This window comes from Hakea prostrata, chromosome 2 (assembly GCF_041222555.1).
Source record: "Hakea prostrata isolate BN-2017 chromosome 2, UWA_Hpros_2, whole genome shotgun sequence".
Classification (NCBI taxonomy): domain Eukaryota; kingdom Viridiplantae; phylum Streptophyta; class Magnoliopsida; order Proteales; family Proteaceae; genus Hakea; species Hakea prostrata.
This window is the reverse complement of record NC_142601.1, coordinates 18,950,101-18,968,040: the sequence shown is the minus strand read 5'-3', so window position 1 is coordinate 18,968,040 and position 17,940 is coordinate 18,950,101. Positions and strand designations below refer to the sequence as shown.

At 36.6% G+C, this 17,940-nt stretch overlaps 2 protein-coding genes and 1 non-coding gene across 3 annotated transcripts; 2 read left to right on the top strand and 1 right to left on the bottom strand.

Annotated features, from left to right (window-relative positions):
• Positions 1-227: 227 nt before the first annotated feature.
• Positions 228-4,351, bottom strand: LOC149023957 (G-type lectin S-receptor-like serine/threonine-protein kinase At4g27290). Its single transcript, XM_089144381.1, is given in 9 exon segments — positions 228-832; positions 932-1,082; positions 1,525-1,762; positions 2,020-2,230; positions 2,318-2,484; positions 2,585-2,719; positions 2,824-3,097; positions 3,099-3,540; positions 3,695-4,351. Coding segments are annotated over 9 exon segments (2,529 nt in total). The 5' UTR covers positions 4,300-4,351; the 3' UTR covers positions 228-526.
• A 6,441-nt stretch (positions 4,352-10,792) lies between these two features.
• TRNAV-UAC (transfer RNA valine (anticodon UAC)) lies at positions 10,793-10,865 on the top strand. The gene has a single exon. It is a non-coding gene; the product is annotated as a tRNA-Val (tRNA).
• A 5,340-nt stretch (positions 10,866-16,205) lies between these two features.
• Positions 16,206-16,742, top strand: LOC149023955 (uncharacterized). Its single transcript, XM_089143386.1, has one exon. It carries the CDS (start codon positions 16,206-16,208, stop codon positions 16,740-16,742), a length of 537 nt encoding a protein of 178 aa, XP_088999512.1.
• Positions 16,743-17,940: the final 1,198 nt, after the last annotated feature.

The following is a 17,940-nucleotide window of genomic DNA, read 5'->3' as shown; positions in this document are numbered from 1 at the left end:
CTGGTAAGAGGGAAGATCATTTAGAACTTAGAAATATTCAATTCAACAACTTTACACGGTTGTTACAACATACGTTTGATTTTATTTTATATTTTTTTAAATTAAGAAGTTGATTTTGGAGGTTGATAAAATACAATGTAGTTTGGTGGTTCAAGCAATAAGTTTGAACCAAATAATATAAGGTGACTCGATTTGAAAGAGAGAAATTCACTGGGTTAGAAAAATAGAGGGGTAAATTGGGTATTTAAAAACATCAGGGGAGAAGGAGAAGTGAGTTTGGTTTTTGAGGAAATCAGATGGAAAAGTTTGAAGGGAATTTTAGAAAATAGAGCCTAAGTATAGAGAAGTGATAGAAATTTGCTCTTATTTAAAATGGAAAGGACAACCGCCCATAGTGAAATGGCTAAACAACCTTGGCCTAAATACATGGAATGGTTCAATTGTTTAAAATATCTATGGCTATGTATATTTGCAGGACAATGGATCTCTACAGTTTACAAATATACAATGCAAAAAGCTCTCTTCTTTATCGAGGTTCTACCATCGTTGTCGTCATTTTATTTATAGAGCAAGGTTCCATGTCTGTGGAAGATGAATCTAGACCTTTAAGTGTTTTCTTCATAATAAAACCAGGTCGGTTAGGTGTTGGTAGTTCTATTTCACTCCCTAACATGAAAATAACCCTCGACATGTTTGGTCTATCTAATGCACTTTCTTGCACGCATAACAACCCAACTTGAATGCACCTTGAAACCTCATGAATTGGGTATGAGCCATTCATTGATGAATCAACTAAATCCAATGCACAACCTTCTTTCCATAACTCCCATACCTATAGCCATTTCAAAACAATCAACAAACATAAGAAATGGGAACTGAACCCTTTTTTTTTTTTGTAGCAGCAACAATGAAAATAAACAAGTGTACTTACATGTTCTATTAAATTTGTTGAAGGATCTTCATGGAAATATACATTGTTCTTCTTGCCAGTAATTATCTCCAACAATAGTACTCCAAAGCTGAATACGTCCAATTTTGTTGAGAAAATTCCATGCATAGCATATTCTGGTGACATATAACCACTATAACAATGCAACAGAAAAGAAAAGAAGTTAACTAAGCCAAAATATGATGGATGTAAGCAAGTGTAAAGCCAATATAAATTCAACAAGAATATATGTGCAATTTCTCTTGATTGTTTCTCTTTGTTTCACACTTCTTTTTCTAGGGTAAAGGTTGCTTGTACGTATAAGGGGGGATACCCTGAGGAAAGCCAAACTCTTTCCTCTTGCTAATTAGGGGTGTTGGACTTTGTTTCACACTAGTCTTATCAGATTACAATCCTGCTCACCTTTGATGGGTTCCTCTCAAATGCTTGCTCTGGCAAACAGTGCAGGGTCTAAATTTGATTGAAACCAACCTAGGCAAGATTGGTAGCAACCAAGGGAAAATTCATGCATTATTGTTGAATTTGACTATATCCTTTTTCTCTTAATTAAATAAAAGAAGAAAGGGAGTACTTACTATGTCCCAACTATCCTCTTCGTATTTGCTTGAACTTGATTTACTCCAAAAATCCTTGCCATACCAAAATCTGAAATTTTGGGGTTCATCTCGTCATCTAGTAACACATTTCCAGCTTTCAAATCTCTATGGATGATTCTCAGCCTGGAGTCGTGATGAAGATAGAGGACACCTCGAGCAATACCGTCTATGATTTCAAATCGCTTTTTCCAATCAAGCATTGCACTCTTAGTTTTATCTGTACGTTGAATTTTTCAAATGAAACAATTAGAAGTTAAAAATAGATCATACATGTTGTAAAATATTAGGTTCTTGATCAATATTGCACCAAAATTTCAGAAAGTAACTGAAAGAGCAGAGCCAAATCCTCTAACCTATCCCATACTAGATTAACCCAATGCCCCTTTTATGTTTCTCTATATCTTATACAAAGAGAAGTCAATGCCACCATACATGATAATATGAATTTGCATAGAAAGACTGGCTGAAACATACCAAAAATGAAGGAGTCCAAGCTATTGTTGGGCATGTATTCATAGATTAATATCTTTTCTTCTTCATGGACACAACTAGCGAGAAGCCTCACCAAATTTCTATGCTGAAGCTTGGAAATCAATAGAACTTCATTTTTAAACTCTTCCATTCCTTGCCCTGAATTCTTGGATAGTCTTTTAATAGCCACCTCCTTCCCATTAAACAGCTGACCCTAGAAATTGAGTTAGGAATTGATGTAAACTACATGCATTAAGACAAAGAAATCATGCAGTAGCGACGCATGCCAAGAGACACAAACCTTGTAAACAGCACCAAAACCGCCTTCTCCAAGCAAGTTACTGGGAGAGAAGTTGTCCGTTATAGCTGCAACAACATCTAGTTCAATGAATGGTATTTCTGGATTCGTCCGATCATCTTGAAGCTCAATTGTTCCGGTCAAGTCCTCGTAACTACGTTCAGCTGCCCCTGCATGATTGAGCATTATTGTTAACATTATCTGACAGTGAAACCATGTTTGAGTAAATTACTAGAATTACAACATAACAGAATTTAGTTTTGCCCTTACCATTTCTCCTCTTCAGCAAATGGTGCATAAATGCAGCAAATAGAAGCAGAGAGGTTACTACAAGAGACACTGTAAGAATAATCACATTCCGCTTGTCGTGAAGAAATCCTTTATGTTTTCTTGCATGTGCAGCTGCTATGTAGTACGTGAAAACACCCAGATATCTTCGTGAACAATTTGAATCATAAAAAATGGACTGAAGTGAGAATTAAGGAAGAAATGGATAAATGTATACAAACCTAGCTCCACAGCATCAACACGTAGGTATAAATTGTCGCCATCTTCATTAAAATACCGAATGTCCATCAACTCGCCAAACCAAGCAATGCAGCCACTGCCTCCACCAGTTTTATCTGCAGGGGCATAAGCAGTGCAAGAGCAGTTCTTGGAACAAACTTGCTCGCATTCCTTGACACTCAAACTCTTGTCCACTAAGGTGGCCATGGACGTGTCAGGAAGCTTCACCCCTACCAATGTTAAGAATCCATCTCCATTGCCGCACCCAAGGTTTTTTCTTCCTCACGCACCCATCTGACCAATCCCTCAAGTACCAATCCATTGGAGATTTGGGTTCAAATCCTGGCAGACAAGAGCACTCTAACGCGTTATCTGCAATGCGACAACTCCCATAGGCCCCGCAGTGTCTGTAATAGTCACAGTTATCTTTGGGCGCGGAATAGTACGTTCTCCATCTACTGGTCCTTTCTATCCACATCAGCCTTTCGACCGTGCCAGAATAATCGAGTACGAACGGTGAGAAGATGGAGGAGTTGTTCATGCTGTACATCACATAGAGCTCGTCGCTGTTGTTGACGAACTCGTAATTGAAGAGGTAGTTATTCTGGCTCATCTCTGAAGCACCACTAAACCTTTGGCCGTTCCAAGGACCAGTTCTCCATACCGGGGCCGATCCATTGTACAAGAACTGTTCTGTAGACCGTCCGTGTGAATCGAAGCTGTTAAGTTCAGGATTGGGTGAACATTGGTATGTATATTATGGAGAAACTAATGCAGAGATAAACTTTCGAGCTGGGTGCTCCAGAAGATTTGAATCCGTTAACTACTACCTAGAAATTCTGGAAGCTAGATTACAATTAATAAGAAATCTACCTGGAATAGAACCCGAAGGAGTACATCCCACGGTTAGGATCATCTTTAGATTTCCAGGATGTGAGGACCCTGTTAAGACCGGTCTTCCTGTTCAACCCTAGTTTCATTCCAGAAAGCAATATGTGTGCAGGATGATCAAAGCTCTCCCAGAGGACCCTAGAGCTAGTTGTGTCACTTGCAGCGTCGCCGCTCATGTATAGAACGAGGTTTCCGGAGTCAAGAAGCCTCAGAAAGGTGGAATTGGAACTTGAGGAGAGATTGGTAGACCACAGAGGTTGTCTCGGATTGCTACGCGAAGAGACGACGAGATTCCCGTCCTGGGCAAAGGAGACGACTCCGGAGGAATCATTAATAGGGTTGTCTCTGTTAGCAACCCAGACCACTGTGGTTTTAGGAATTTTGTAATACCAAATCCCAACATATCTGTAGCTAGAATTGCCAGGGCTGAAGAAGCCCAAAGCAAAATCGTTTCCAGCTGAGACAAGAAATTCGCCATCAGTGATTGATTCATTTGGGTTCAGGTAATCGGCAAGTGAAGGTGTGGGAGCAGCATCGTAGATGCTTAACTGAAATAGGAAGCTTAAGCATATGAGAGGGACGAACATAGCGTCTGATGACGATAATGATGATATACTTTTCTGCTTTTTGCGGTGAATATTCATTGTTTTCTCTAGATTTTATTATTATTTTATTTTTTTTGGTTCACTGTTTTCTCTAGATTCACAACCATATGTTCAACGTTTTCAGAAGCTACATTATCTCTGAGTAGTATGTGAAAACCAAACTCTTTTTGTTTTTATACATACGTGGAAAGCAAACTTACACATATGAGGATGATGAAAGAAGCGTATAGAAAGATCTTACCAAGAAAAGAAGGAAGCACATAGGAAGTCATTTTAAAGCTGTGTTTAGTTGAAATTGCTAGGGAGCGGCACTGCTCCCAGCAGCTGACCGCCTGATGAAGCATTTAAACTTAACCGTCTAGATTTGATTCAGACCCAAAATTCTTCGGAGTGGTCAGCTGCTCGGAGCAGCGCTGCTCCAAGCATAATCCGTGTTTAATTGTCTATTAAGGGGTAAAAGAAATTATTACAAGTAAAAATAAATCATCATAATGCAGAGTTGTTAGGGAAGAAGAAAGCAATAATAAAATAAAATTTTAAATTAAGAATAAACTACTATTTTAAATTTATGTTATTGAAAAATTGTAGGATCCATGAATCTCTTTACTATAGTTGTATTCCTCAAGATAATCTCAGTTGGACATTTTCACATTTTCAAGCCAAAGCTCAAAAACTATTGGAAGATCTTTATTATATCATCCCATAAAATTCCCTTTTCATCTCCTACTTTTTTTTTTTTTTATGGATATCAGGTTCATTGGGGCCAGTTTATGCGGACCTCAATTACATTGATGCTACTGTTAATACACTTGAAAAATAAAGTCACACAGTCCACACATCTTTACCGAAAGCCTTGCAAGGGCCCTAAAAAGTCAATGGATTCACCGAAAATGTTTTCTTCACAAGAATAATCATGAAAGGAGAACCAACATAGGAAATGCAGCTGTAGAAGAGATAAAAGACTTACCAATACGGGAAATGGGGAGACCTTACCGTTTTTAGGTTGCAACTGATTCGAGCAGGTGGGAGTATCATAGAATGATAGGGTATGAAGGTCAAGTGTCACATGGTGAGATGTAATAGTGTCTGGGTAGGTTACAAGTTTGTGGTGGAGGACAAGAATAAGATAAACAAGCAATGGGTGATGGGTAGGATGGCAGCGGTATGGATTGGTGAGAGGTAGTGTGAAATCCCTTAGGATCCTAACTTGAAACCCTACTTGCAGGCCCGAGCTTGATGCTCTCACCTTAAGCCATGGAGAATGAACAAAACAAGATCAAAGTCAGAGATTTGTTGTGAAGCTAGAGCAAGAGCATCAAAGATCATCTTGATCTTGATTAAATAATCTGCCATTGAATTGGGTCCCTTTTGAATGCCGTGCAATTGTATTTGTAGTTGCATAATCCTCGCTTTAGAAAGGAGGCATAAGCTAAGGAAAGAGCCTCCCAAACATTATCGGAGGTCCGAAGGCCAACAACATGCGAATGTATTGACTCTCTAAGAGTAGAGAGAAGCCAGCTGAAAAGAGCTTGATCCCGACGATGCCAAGCAAAATAAGCAGGATTTGCCACTGGCGAAGAAAAATTAGGATTCAAAAACGGTGAAGGTTTAGGGTTTGATCCATCGATGAAACCCACAAAGCCAAAACTACTGAGTGGAGGGAGGAACTGTGACCTCCAAACAAAATAATTGTTAGGTGAAAGCTTAATGGTCAGAAAGTCATGCACATCAGAGAACGCCATTGACGAAGAAGAAGCAACAAGAGTAGGAGCATTTGTAGAAGGTTCAAAGGTAACAGAGTTGGCAAAACTGGCCGGTCCTTTAGTAAAGAAAATCATTTCAAACAGCTTGGAGGCTGAACTGATCCTTAGGTGATCCAAAAGCATTATTACAACTAGACAAGACTTGTTGAACATTGGTTGCCGGAGATAATGCTATAGAATCCAACAATATTTGGTTGCAAGGGACAGCTTGACTGCAATCGAATTTCATGCCACTTCAGTGCTTGATGTTCCACTAAATCCTTTGTAGATTACGTTTCTTACTTGAACACCGGTGGGCTTCCATCAACACACATTATTAACAAAGTCAATAACTCATGATAATATTGAACATATATAGAATTGTACTGGCCAAAGGTGCAGAGAAAGAGAAAGATCGATTCTCACCTGTTCCTTACATGCACCAGGTACGCCGCAATAATTTTGATCAATAATTATAGGATTCTGCACAGATGTGAAATTCATCTGCTCAAATATGATATTTTGAGCAAAACCATTCCCACCTACCAAAAGAAAGTAAAGGAGAAGAGTAAAACACATTCAGTTGAAGCTATTATAGTAGTAGATTCACACCGGATTCCACGTGGCCTATGCAATTATTCTACTATATCTTTTGTTTTCATGTTTTGCACCTCTTAATTACCCCCTAAAATTAATGCCTCCCCTTGTGTGAGTTATTTAATTTATTAAACAAACTTCCTAAAGGATGAAAATATATCAAAAATTCAAAAGGATGTAAGATAGTTAAACATTTCAAAAGGATAAGAATGACTAACGGAGAACCCTATGTTCGATTCATTTCTTCGTCTCCCTCTGCCTTTTGCAATTTTTTCCTCTCCTAAGCATAAATCTTCACAATGTTTGGGAGATAGTGTTCGTGAATAGTATTTTAAAATTTTCATCCTAAGCATAAATCTTCACAATGTTATCTATTTTCAATATTTTCAAAACTTGATCTTAAATTTAAAAATACTATTCATGAATACTATCTCTCAAAATTCATCAAATGGCCCTCCAAGATCTCAAAATTCATATAACGGACCAAACCAAAACACCTATAATACTAATTCTTTCAGATGTCAAATATGTGCTAAGCAAGGCCATTCGGCCAATAGATGCTATTTCCGCTATGCTCAGAGCCGAAATAATCCTAATCCACCACCTCACATTCCTTATACTAGCTTACATGGTACCCAAAATACCCAATACATTACACCACAGAATGATGCACAGTGGATACTAGATTCAGGTGCTACCAACCATATGTCATTTGATCCAACCATGCTACAGCAATCTGCCACTTACAAAGGAGAAGACCAGGTTTCAGTTGGTGATGGTAAGAAACTCCCTATAACTCATATAGGCTCCTCAACTTTGAAAACAAATTCAAATAATTTATCTCTTAATGACATACTAATAGTTCCCCAATTGTCCAAGAATTTAATTTCCATTTCTCCACTTACATCTGACAATAATTGTTCTATTGAATTTTTTCCATGGGGTTTATATGTTAAGGATTTGGAGTCAGGCATCATTCTACTGAAGGTTCTAGTCAAAGATAAATTGTATTCTTTCTCAGCCAATGCTGTGCCTCCTTTGGCCCTTTATGGAAATAAAGATCCTTCTGATATTTGGCATCGCCGGCTTGGTCATCCTTCTTCTGTAGTACTTACTCATTTGAGAAACACTTGGATTCAATAAAGACGCTTGCCCACTTGGCAAACATCACCAATTAAGCTTTTCTATTTCAGTGAGTAGAACTACTCAACCATTACAGCTTATTCATTGTGATTTGTGGGGTCCCACTTAAAACTTTGTCAATTAGTGGATTCAATTCATATATTATTTTTGTTGATGATTTCAGTCGATTTACTAGGTTTTATCCTCTACGATTTAAATTTGATGCAATTCATTGTTTCAAGCATTTAAAAATATGGCTGAAAACTTGCTTTCTACTTCTATTAAATTTTTTCAAAGTGATGAAGCCTTAGAGTTAACAAGGGGAGCTTTCAAAAACTATCTTGATGAATGTGGCATTGTATCCAGGATTTCATGTCCTCATATTCCAGAACAAAATAGAGTTTCAGAAAGAAAACACATACACATTACAGAGATGGGTTTATCCCTTCTATTCCAAGCTCACATGCCCAAAGAATATTGGTTAGAAGCCGTTACTGCTACTGTCTATTTAATAAACCGGGTACTTACACCGGTATTGCAAGGAAAATCTTCTCATGAAGCACTGTTTGGCTTAAAACTAGATTATTGTTTATTGAGAGTTTTTGGCTGCCTTTGTTACCTCAACTTGACACCCTACAGAGAAGACAAATTATCGCCAAAGTCCAAGGCTTGTGTCTTTCTTGGTTACAATCTCTATCACAAGGGTTATAGATGCTTAGATAAGGACACTGACAAGGTATATTTATCTAGACATGTTATTTTTGAAGAAAAGGAATTTCCCTTTTCAAATCCCCCATCACACCAATCATCAAACAAACCACCAATCAAACTTATTTCTCTACTTGTTTTCATCCCACACAACCCACCAAATGTGCCTCCACTCACTTCACATTCTTCTTCATCTATTTCAAACAACCAACCATCACAAACAGCCCCTACAACATCACCACCAATCATATCAATGGCAAATCCAACCCAAGATGTTAATCAATCCTCACCAACAATAGACCAACCACAGCCCCAACCATCTCATCCTATGATTACTAAGAGTAAAACCAATTCCGCCAAACCAAAAACCCCTCTCTCTTTACTCACTATTAGACACCCAATACCTCAAACCTTTCTTACCACCATCTCCAACATCCCAACTGAACCTAAAACCTACAAATCAGCCTCAAAGACCCAAAGTGGATTGATGCAATGCAAAAAGAATACAAAGCGTTGATAGACAATCAAACTTGGAACTTGGTGCCTTATTCCAAGGGTATGAATATTGTAAGCTGTAAATGGGTGTACAGAATCAAGACAAAATGATGGTTCCATTGAGAGATACAAAGCACGATTAGTTGCCAAGGGGTTCGACCAACAGGCAAGAATGGACTTTCATGAAACATTTAGTCCAGTTGTAAAGCTAGCCACCATTCGGACAATATTAACTATTGCACTCTCAAAGTCATGGCTAGTACATCAACTTGATGTGAAAAAATGCCTTCTTGAATGGCAACTTAGTAGAAGATGTTTACATGGAACAACCACAAGGGTTTGTTTGCACATCTAAACCACCAACACATATTTGTCATCTACAAAAAGCAATTTATGGTCTCAAGCAAGCTCCACAAGCTTGGTTTCACAGATTCAAAACATACCTACGAAGAGAAGGCTTCAAGCAAAGCATGGCAGATTCTTCCATGTTTACACGCAAAACCCAAGGTACAATGACAGTATTGCTGTTATATGTAGATGATATAATATTGATAGAAGCCAATGAAGCTGCAATTTAAGAAGTTATTCAAAGCCTAAGCAAAGAATTTGCAATGACAGATTTGAGACACTTACATTACTTCTTGGGAATTGAGGCTAATCGGAGTTCAGATGGTCTTTTACTCACTCCAAGTAAATACTCCATTGATTTATTAAAGTCTACAAGAATGGAGACTTCAAAGCCATGCACAACCCCAATTGCAGTTGGAACAAAGTTATCATCAACAACAGGTTATCCCCTACCTGATCCAACACCATACAGACAATTAGTAGGAGCCTTACAATATCTGACAATCACTAGACTAGACATCTCCTATGCAGTCAATCAAGTGTGTCAGTTCATGCAATCTCCCACAGAAGATCATCTACAAGCAGCAAAACGTATTTTACGTTATGTCAAGCATACTATTGGTGCTGGTGTTCTCTTGAAACCAACCCAACTTTCTTTCATAGTTTCTTACACTGATGCAGATTGGGCAGGATGTCCAGACACATGCCGATCAACTAGTGGATTTTGCACTTTTTTTAATTGGGGATAATTTATTATCATGGTTTTCCAAGAAACAACCTACAGTATCTAGATCAAGTATAGAAGCTGAGCACAAATCCCTTGCCGTCACATCATCTGAGTTACTATGGCTTTATTATGTTTTACATGATTTGCAAGTATAACTTCCAAGAGGAATGGAAATTTATTGTGATAATGTGTCTGCAACACAAATGGCTACAAATCTAGTGCTACATGCTCGCACAAAACATATAGAAGTGGACTATCATTTTGTCCGAGACTTGGTTCAGAACAACACCATAAAAGTGCACTTTGTTCTATCAAATGATCAAATTGCAAATGTCTTTACAAAGGGCTTAATGTCACAAGCTTTCTTCAAGCATAGAGACAAACTCTTGCACCTGCCAATGCAGAGTTTGAGGGGGGATGAAACACCATAACGGCTTTGTTATGGTTTGAATTTGATTTTTTGAATTCAAGTTTTTAATTTTGAATTCAAAATTGAATATTGTAAACGAATCTTGTACAACAGCCATTTTATTTATAAATACATAAGACTTACCCTTCAAGTAAGCAACCTATTTATCAAAATTAGAGTTTTTCTTTGCATTCTTTCACTATCTATGTTAAATAAATTATAAAACAATCACTTGGTTGGGGATTATCATGTTCCTATTAGCTTAGTTTCAGCATTCCGATTCTCCTAATCTACTCAAAAATAGATTTGCCACTTCTCCAACATGTTGATGCTGTGGTGTAGTGGTTATCACGTCAGTCTTACACACTGAAGGTCTCCAGTTCGATCCTGGGCAGCATCATAAATAATCATTTTTGTTTGCATAATGAATGGACTAATTTAGGGGTGTCAATTTGTTGCCTGTTGAAACCAAACCGCACCAGCCCATTATAGCCCAAACAGGCCCGAACCAAACCTTATTGGGCTGTGTTTGGGCTGAGGGTGGCAAAGCCCAAACCAACCCAAAACCAAACCGCAACCCATTATAGCTTGTTTTACAACCTGTTTTATAATTTTACATTAAATAGTATTTAAATCATTATATTACTATTATGTAGTTGGTATAGACAATTAAAAAAATCATGCATAAATTAGGGGTGTCAATTTTGTGGCCCGAACTGTTGAAACCAAACCGCATCGGCCCGTTATAGCCCAAACCGGCCCCAACCAAACCTTATTAGGATGTGTTTGGGCTGAGGGTAGTAGAGCCCACACCAACCCAAAACCGAACCGCAACCCATTATAGCCTATTTTACAACCCGTTTTATAATTTTACATTAAATAGTATTTGAATCATTATATTACTACTATGTAGTTGGTCTAGACAATTAAAAAAATTATGCATAAATTCAAAGATCAAATAGTCATTCTACTACTTAATATCTAGGTTCTTGATTTCTCAAGAATGGGTGGATTTTTTAATGGAAATTGACCGATCAACTTTGTTTTTCATAGAATTTTGGCTTTTGTTGTAGGATGTTCAATTATTATTTTTTTTTTTTTTAATTTTATTTTCTTGCACACCATAAATCGTTAGTCAACCCGAGTCTAAACCGTTAGCCCAAACCGTTAGTTAGCCGGAACCAAAACCGCACCAAACCGAAACCGGCCCGAAATCATTATTTTGCTAATGGGCCATGTTTGGGCTAGTATTTTTCAGCCCGAAACCGTCCCAAACTGCACCGTTGACACCCTTAGGACTGATAATCTTTCTTAAAATTTACGTCATTTCAAAGAAAGGGCAATACAACAATTGAATTATGGTAATGGAGATCAGCATGAGAAATCAGAGAGATTCCACATCATATGAAGATGAGCATGGAATATTTGGTATGATGCATTTTGAACTATAAGGTTGGCCTTTTGCTCCTCTCTATTTATTTTACAAAGAATATCCCCACCATTTCAAGTTTTCAACCATTTGGAGTTATTACAATTATAGCAAATGAGATACTTACAAAGAATTTATTACCAAAAAGAAAAAAATACTTACAAAGAATTTATGAAGAAAAAAAAACATACTTACAAAAATGAAAGGCATTTCAAGAAGAAAAAAAGAGTGTGTGTGTATGAAGCCCACTTTCAGTTAATGAATGAAAGATTTACGAGGATAACAATTGAATTATGGTGATGGAAATTAGCATGTCAACTCATAGAGATATCACACCATCTAAACATGAGCATTGAATGCTTGATATGATGCTCTTATGTTTATGTATGAAGCCCACTTTCACTTAATGAATGAAAGGTTCACGAAGATAACAATTGAATTATGGTAATGGAAATCAGCATGTCAAATCATAGAGATATCATGTCATCTAAAGATGAGCATGGAATGCTTGATATGATGCTCTTATGTTTATGTATGAAGCTCATCTTCAGTTAATGAAGGAAAGATTCACGAAGATAACAATTGAATTATGGTGATGGAAATCAGCATGTCAAATCATAGAGATATCATGTCATCTAAAGATGAGCATGCAATGCTTGATATGATGCTCTTATGTTTATGTATGAAGCCTACCTTCACTTAATGAATGAAAGATTCACGAGGATAACAATTGAATTATGGTGATGGAAATCAGCATGTCAAATCATAGAGATATCACATCATCTAAAGATGAGCATGGAATGCTTGATATGATGTTCTTATGTTTATGTATGAAGCCCATCTTTAGTTAATGAAGGAAAGATTCGTGAAGATAACAATTGAATTATGGTGATGGAAATCAGCATGTCAAATCATAGAGATATCATGTCATCTAAAGATGAGCATGGAATGCTTGATATGATGCTCTTATGTTTATGTATGAAGCCTACCTTCACTTAATGAATGAAAGATTCACGAGGATAACAATTGAATTTTGGTGATGGAAATCAGCATATCAAATCATAGAGATATCACATCATCTAAAGATGAGCATGGAATGCTTGATATATGATACTCTATGTTTATGTATGAAGCCCACCTTTAGTTAATGAAGGAAAGAGTCGCGAAGATAACAATTGAATTATGGTGATGGAAATCAGCATGTCAAATCATAGAGATATCATGTCATCTAAAGATGAGCATGGAATGCTTGATATAATACTCTTATGTTTATGTATGAAGCCCACTTTCACTTAATGAATGAAAGATTCACGAGGATAACAATTGAATTATTGTGATGGAACTCAACATGTCAAATCATATAGATATAACTGTCATTTGAAGATGAGTATGAAATGCTTGGTATGATATGCTCTTTAGAACTATGAGATTAGCCTTCTCCGCCACTCTACTTAATTGGACAGAGTATCACCATCATTTCAAGTTTTCAACAATTTGGAATCATCACAAACATGGTGAATGAGAAAATATACAAAGATGAATGGAATGGTAGAGAGAAAGAGTGTGTCTGAGAGCGTGCTTGCTGCAAATGGTCCAATTCGGTGACTCTCGTTAGGGGCTGGGGGTTTTCTTTTGTTCTTTCTTTCTTCAAGTAGTTTTTTTTGGGGGTTTTTTTTTTTTTTCTTTCTTCTCCATTGGATGTTTTTTTGGTTTTTTTCTATGTATATAGAGCCAGGGGGGGTTTTTTTTTTCCCCCCGGGGGGGGGGCCCCCCCCCCTTTGGGGTCCCCCCCCCCTGGGGGGGTTTCTGTTGGAATATGCTCTTTGAGCATGAGTGAATGTGAATGAAAATCATTCATATGGAGAGTTTGTGGAAATAAATGAATTTGTGGAAATATGTGCATGGAATACCAATGGACTATTTGGTGATTCATTGCACAAGGAGAGGTCATGAATGAAGGGTTATGGGAATACCTATGGACTATTGGGTGTTTCATCTCCCATGGAGAATTCATGAATGGAGGTTATGAGACCTTTTATTTCCTAATAACAAACTTCTCATTTCCCTATTGTGATTAATGGAGGGTTTTGGGACTCTTGATTTCCCAAGAAAACTTCTCACTTCCTAGCTTGTTATTAAAAGTCTAAAGCTTTTCATTTCCCATAACTTATTCATTAAGTTTGGTAATAAGTGACTATGGTTTTTCATCTTTCAAGCTAGTTAAAGAGACATTGATCTCATCTATAAATAGGGATCCCCCTTGGTGAAGATGGTTGTTGTGTTGTGTTTTCTTTTATGATTTAAGAAGAATGCTAAGTGTGTTTTAAGAGTCTTCTTAAAAACGATTTGTGAGTGTTGTCAATGGTTTGAGTTTAGCTTCGAGTTTGGTTTCGTATTTGAATCGTGTGGTGATAGAAGGAAGGCACATCTCAAGTTCATAGTTGCGATATACTTTGTGCTAAGTACATCGTTGTTCGTCGTTGTATCTTGGGAGACAGACGTCTGTTGAATCCTCAAGCACACTGTGGAGGGGACGAATCTGTTTTAAGGAAAGCGTCTGACGAGCCTCGACAGTTTTCCTTTACTCTTCTTTTTCGGTTCAAGTTCTGTCTTTCCAAATCTTCTCTTAATTCTTTGTTCCCTTTATTATATCAATTTTGGCTAACAATCTTAAAACATATTATTTAAGGTATAAGACATGGGTTCTTGTTCCAAGCGTCAAAGAATAGAAGAAGTCCAATCTCTGGATGAGAGGATGGAAACCTTTGATGGGCTAATTCTTGATAATCTTTTGAGTTTCTGGAAAGATAAATTACTCACTGCAGATGGTGGTGTAAATGAGTGGACAATAGCTATGGTTGAAATACTTAGTGATTGGTGCAAGCATGGTGAAAGCCATCTTGACTTTATTGCTAAGAGGTTATCCTCTTAAATTGATTTATTAGACATCATGGTAAGGGCTGAAAGTTTCTTAGACACTTTAGCTGTTAAGAAACTCCATGAACTACTATCTAAATTGCTTGATGCTCCTTTCCTAAAGACCTAATGAAAGGGGATCATATGATATTTCCACCAATTTTATGATGTTTGAAACATCAGTACAAGACTGTTATATGTTTGCTTGTTTATGTAATTCTAATGATAATCCTCATTGAGATATTACATAATGGTTGTTGCTTTAGTATGAAAACCTTCCTTGAATTCTGATAATGAATTTACAAGGATGACAACCATGGGTTTTCATCTATTTATTTGGTTGTTTAAAATGTTAACCTATCATTATAGGTTATAATGTTATTTACTTTACTTTCTCTATATATTTAATGTAAGGAGAAATAAAGTTGAAAGGAAGAGAAGATGATGATGTGTATTGATTATATGGTTTTTTCATCTTCCTGTGCTAAATATGGGTAAGTAAAAGGTTTTTCCAAAGTATTGCTTACTCAAGCTAAGGGCACCATTACATTGGTTCTTATTAGTCTCATATACTAGGTATTGTGAACTTATGATTTCAAATAGTTCATCTAGTACGTATTGAATTGTGACGGCTAAAAAATCCGTTAAGAAGTATGGGAAGAAAAGAAGATTTTAAGTTCATCTTGTGAATATTATTCTTCTGTGAGATACTTTGTTCAAGGTATTTACCCAACTTTATCATGTTTTATTTAATATGATTTGCTTTTGTTGGGTTGGATGCAAAAACTCTAAATGATCAAAGTTGTTAGCCTTGAGTTTATTGTTTCATAACAAAGTTAAAGGCATGATTCTTTTGGAACTACAACAGTTCATTGGGTTTACAATTTTCATGAGAAAATGTGTTTACTTGGTTCACGTGATTGTTATATCAAACTATCTTGGTGGTATTTTCAAAGAGAATGTTTTGGAGTTTATGGCTCCATAATTGCATTATGGAACGGATGAATTGCATAGACATATGGGCTAGATAATATTCTAGTGTGATCAATATGTGTAACTCCAATACTTTGGTATGGGATTATTGAATCATATGCATATTGCAATTTCCTATACTCATAGAGTATCTTGGCTTAAAATAGCAAAAAGAGTATGGTCTTGAAATTGGATATTGACCAAAATTAGAATTGCTATCTATTGGAATCTTATTTATGTACTCTTTCATGTAATTGAAAATAGATGGAAAAGTTTGAAGGGTTGAACCTTAAACTTGGATAGAAAAGATGTTGTTTTGTTTAACAAAACTATATCTAGTATGATTCTTAAAAGCTAATCTTCCTACTGTTGGAGAGGTTGAGTCAAATGCATTAGCGGTTCAGATTTTGTTCAGGTTGAAATATGGGAGATAACACGAGTGTGAAGGCTCCTACGGCCACGACTCAATCGGTCTCGATTCCAGTAAATCACCATGAGAAGCCTGAAAAGTTTGGAGGACTAAACTTCAAAACTTGGCAACAAAAGATGTTGTTTTATTTAACAACTTTGAATCTTGCGAGATTCTTAAAAGAGGATCCTCCTATTGATGGGAAGGATGGTTCAAGTGCTCAAACGATTGAATCATGGAAACAATTTGATTTCCTATGCCGGAACTATGTTCTAAACGGCTTGACTGATGCAATGTATAGTGTGTATAGTCCTAAGGGTTCTGCCAAGGAACTTTGGGAGTCCTTAGACCATAAGTATAGATCTAAGGATGCTGGTGCTAAAAAGTTTCTTGTGGGTCAGTTCTTGAATTTCAAGATGATAGACTCAAAGACTGTGATGAGTCAAGTTCAAGAACTCCAAACGATCATTCATGAAATTCATGTTGAGGGAATGACCATGAGTGAGTCTTTCCAAGTAGTTGCAATAATTAAGAAGCTACAATCTTTGTAGAAAGACTTCAAGAAATATTGGAAGCACAAAAATAAAGAGATGATTTCATTCTCTATTGATATATATGCAAGTGTATTTACTTGTATGTTGCACTATGCATATATGACAACCTTGGGTTGTGTTGGAAGAATTTTCTTGTTGATTACATTTTGTTGTAATCATATGAGGTTGCATGTTGCAAATTCATCAAGTGTATTTTGACTATGTGGATTAAGAAAATCCATAGTTAGCCATGAAAAGGGTCGTAAGAGATGAATGATGTAGCATAATTCATGCAATCTAATTCATTAGTGTTGTGTGCATGGTGCTTATGACTTACATATGGAGCACATACCAAATATATAAGGTTATAAAACTTTATATATATTAAACCCGAATTGTGGGGGGTTATGTGAATTTTCATGGAAAAATGAAAAGATTTGAGATCACGGCAGTCATGTGATAGATGACTTCTTTATCAGTTTATGACTGAAAGTAATGGATCTCGTAAAAATCCTTCAAATTAGAAGGTGGTAACCAAATTCATGATAGAATTTGAGTTTGTAGCCTTGGATAAATGTATGGCAAAGAGGCCAAACGGCAATGGAACTTCTAAGAAGATATTCCCGAGTTGGGTATATATGAGGTTATTTTTAAGGCATTCTAGTGGTTAATATTTGGTCCATTGAATTGTTATGGACTTATTTTATGGATGATCATCCGGTTTAAACCACTACGATATTCTCAACTTGACCGCACCCATCCATATGTATTAATTGCTTAAAATACATTATTGATCATGATGGGTTTGAGAGGTGCAAGTTAAAGTTGTTTATACTATAAGAGATGTGAGGCATAGTCTCTTGATGGTTAGTGCACTTAAAATTTGTGAAGTCCATCCATGGATAGAATATGTTGATGCTCCATTAGTAGTAACTTGACAATTATGAAAGTGTATGCGCATACCTACTGATCGCCTCTATTTATAAGTTTTATCGGCAATGTGGTTTTGCAAAATTGTTTTATCTATTGTAAAAACTTATCTATTTTCATCTCGAATTTTTGCAAAACCAGTTTTGTTTTGTTATGGCAGTTTTGTATTTTGAGTTCCCTAATTAGTTTGGAACTTTTGGTAATTGTCAAGGCAAGCTAGAAAGAAAGCTACAAGGCTTGCTAGAAGGCAAGTTAGAAAGCAAACTAGATGGTGAGCATCTCGTGT

Bases quoted from the DNA above. Each gene is read 5' to 3' on its own strand.
- LOC149023955 (XM_089143386.1), top strand. From the start codon at position 16,206: ATGGGAGATAACACGAGTGTGAAGGCTCCTACGGCCACGACTCAATCG.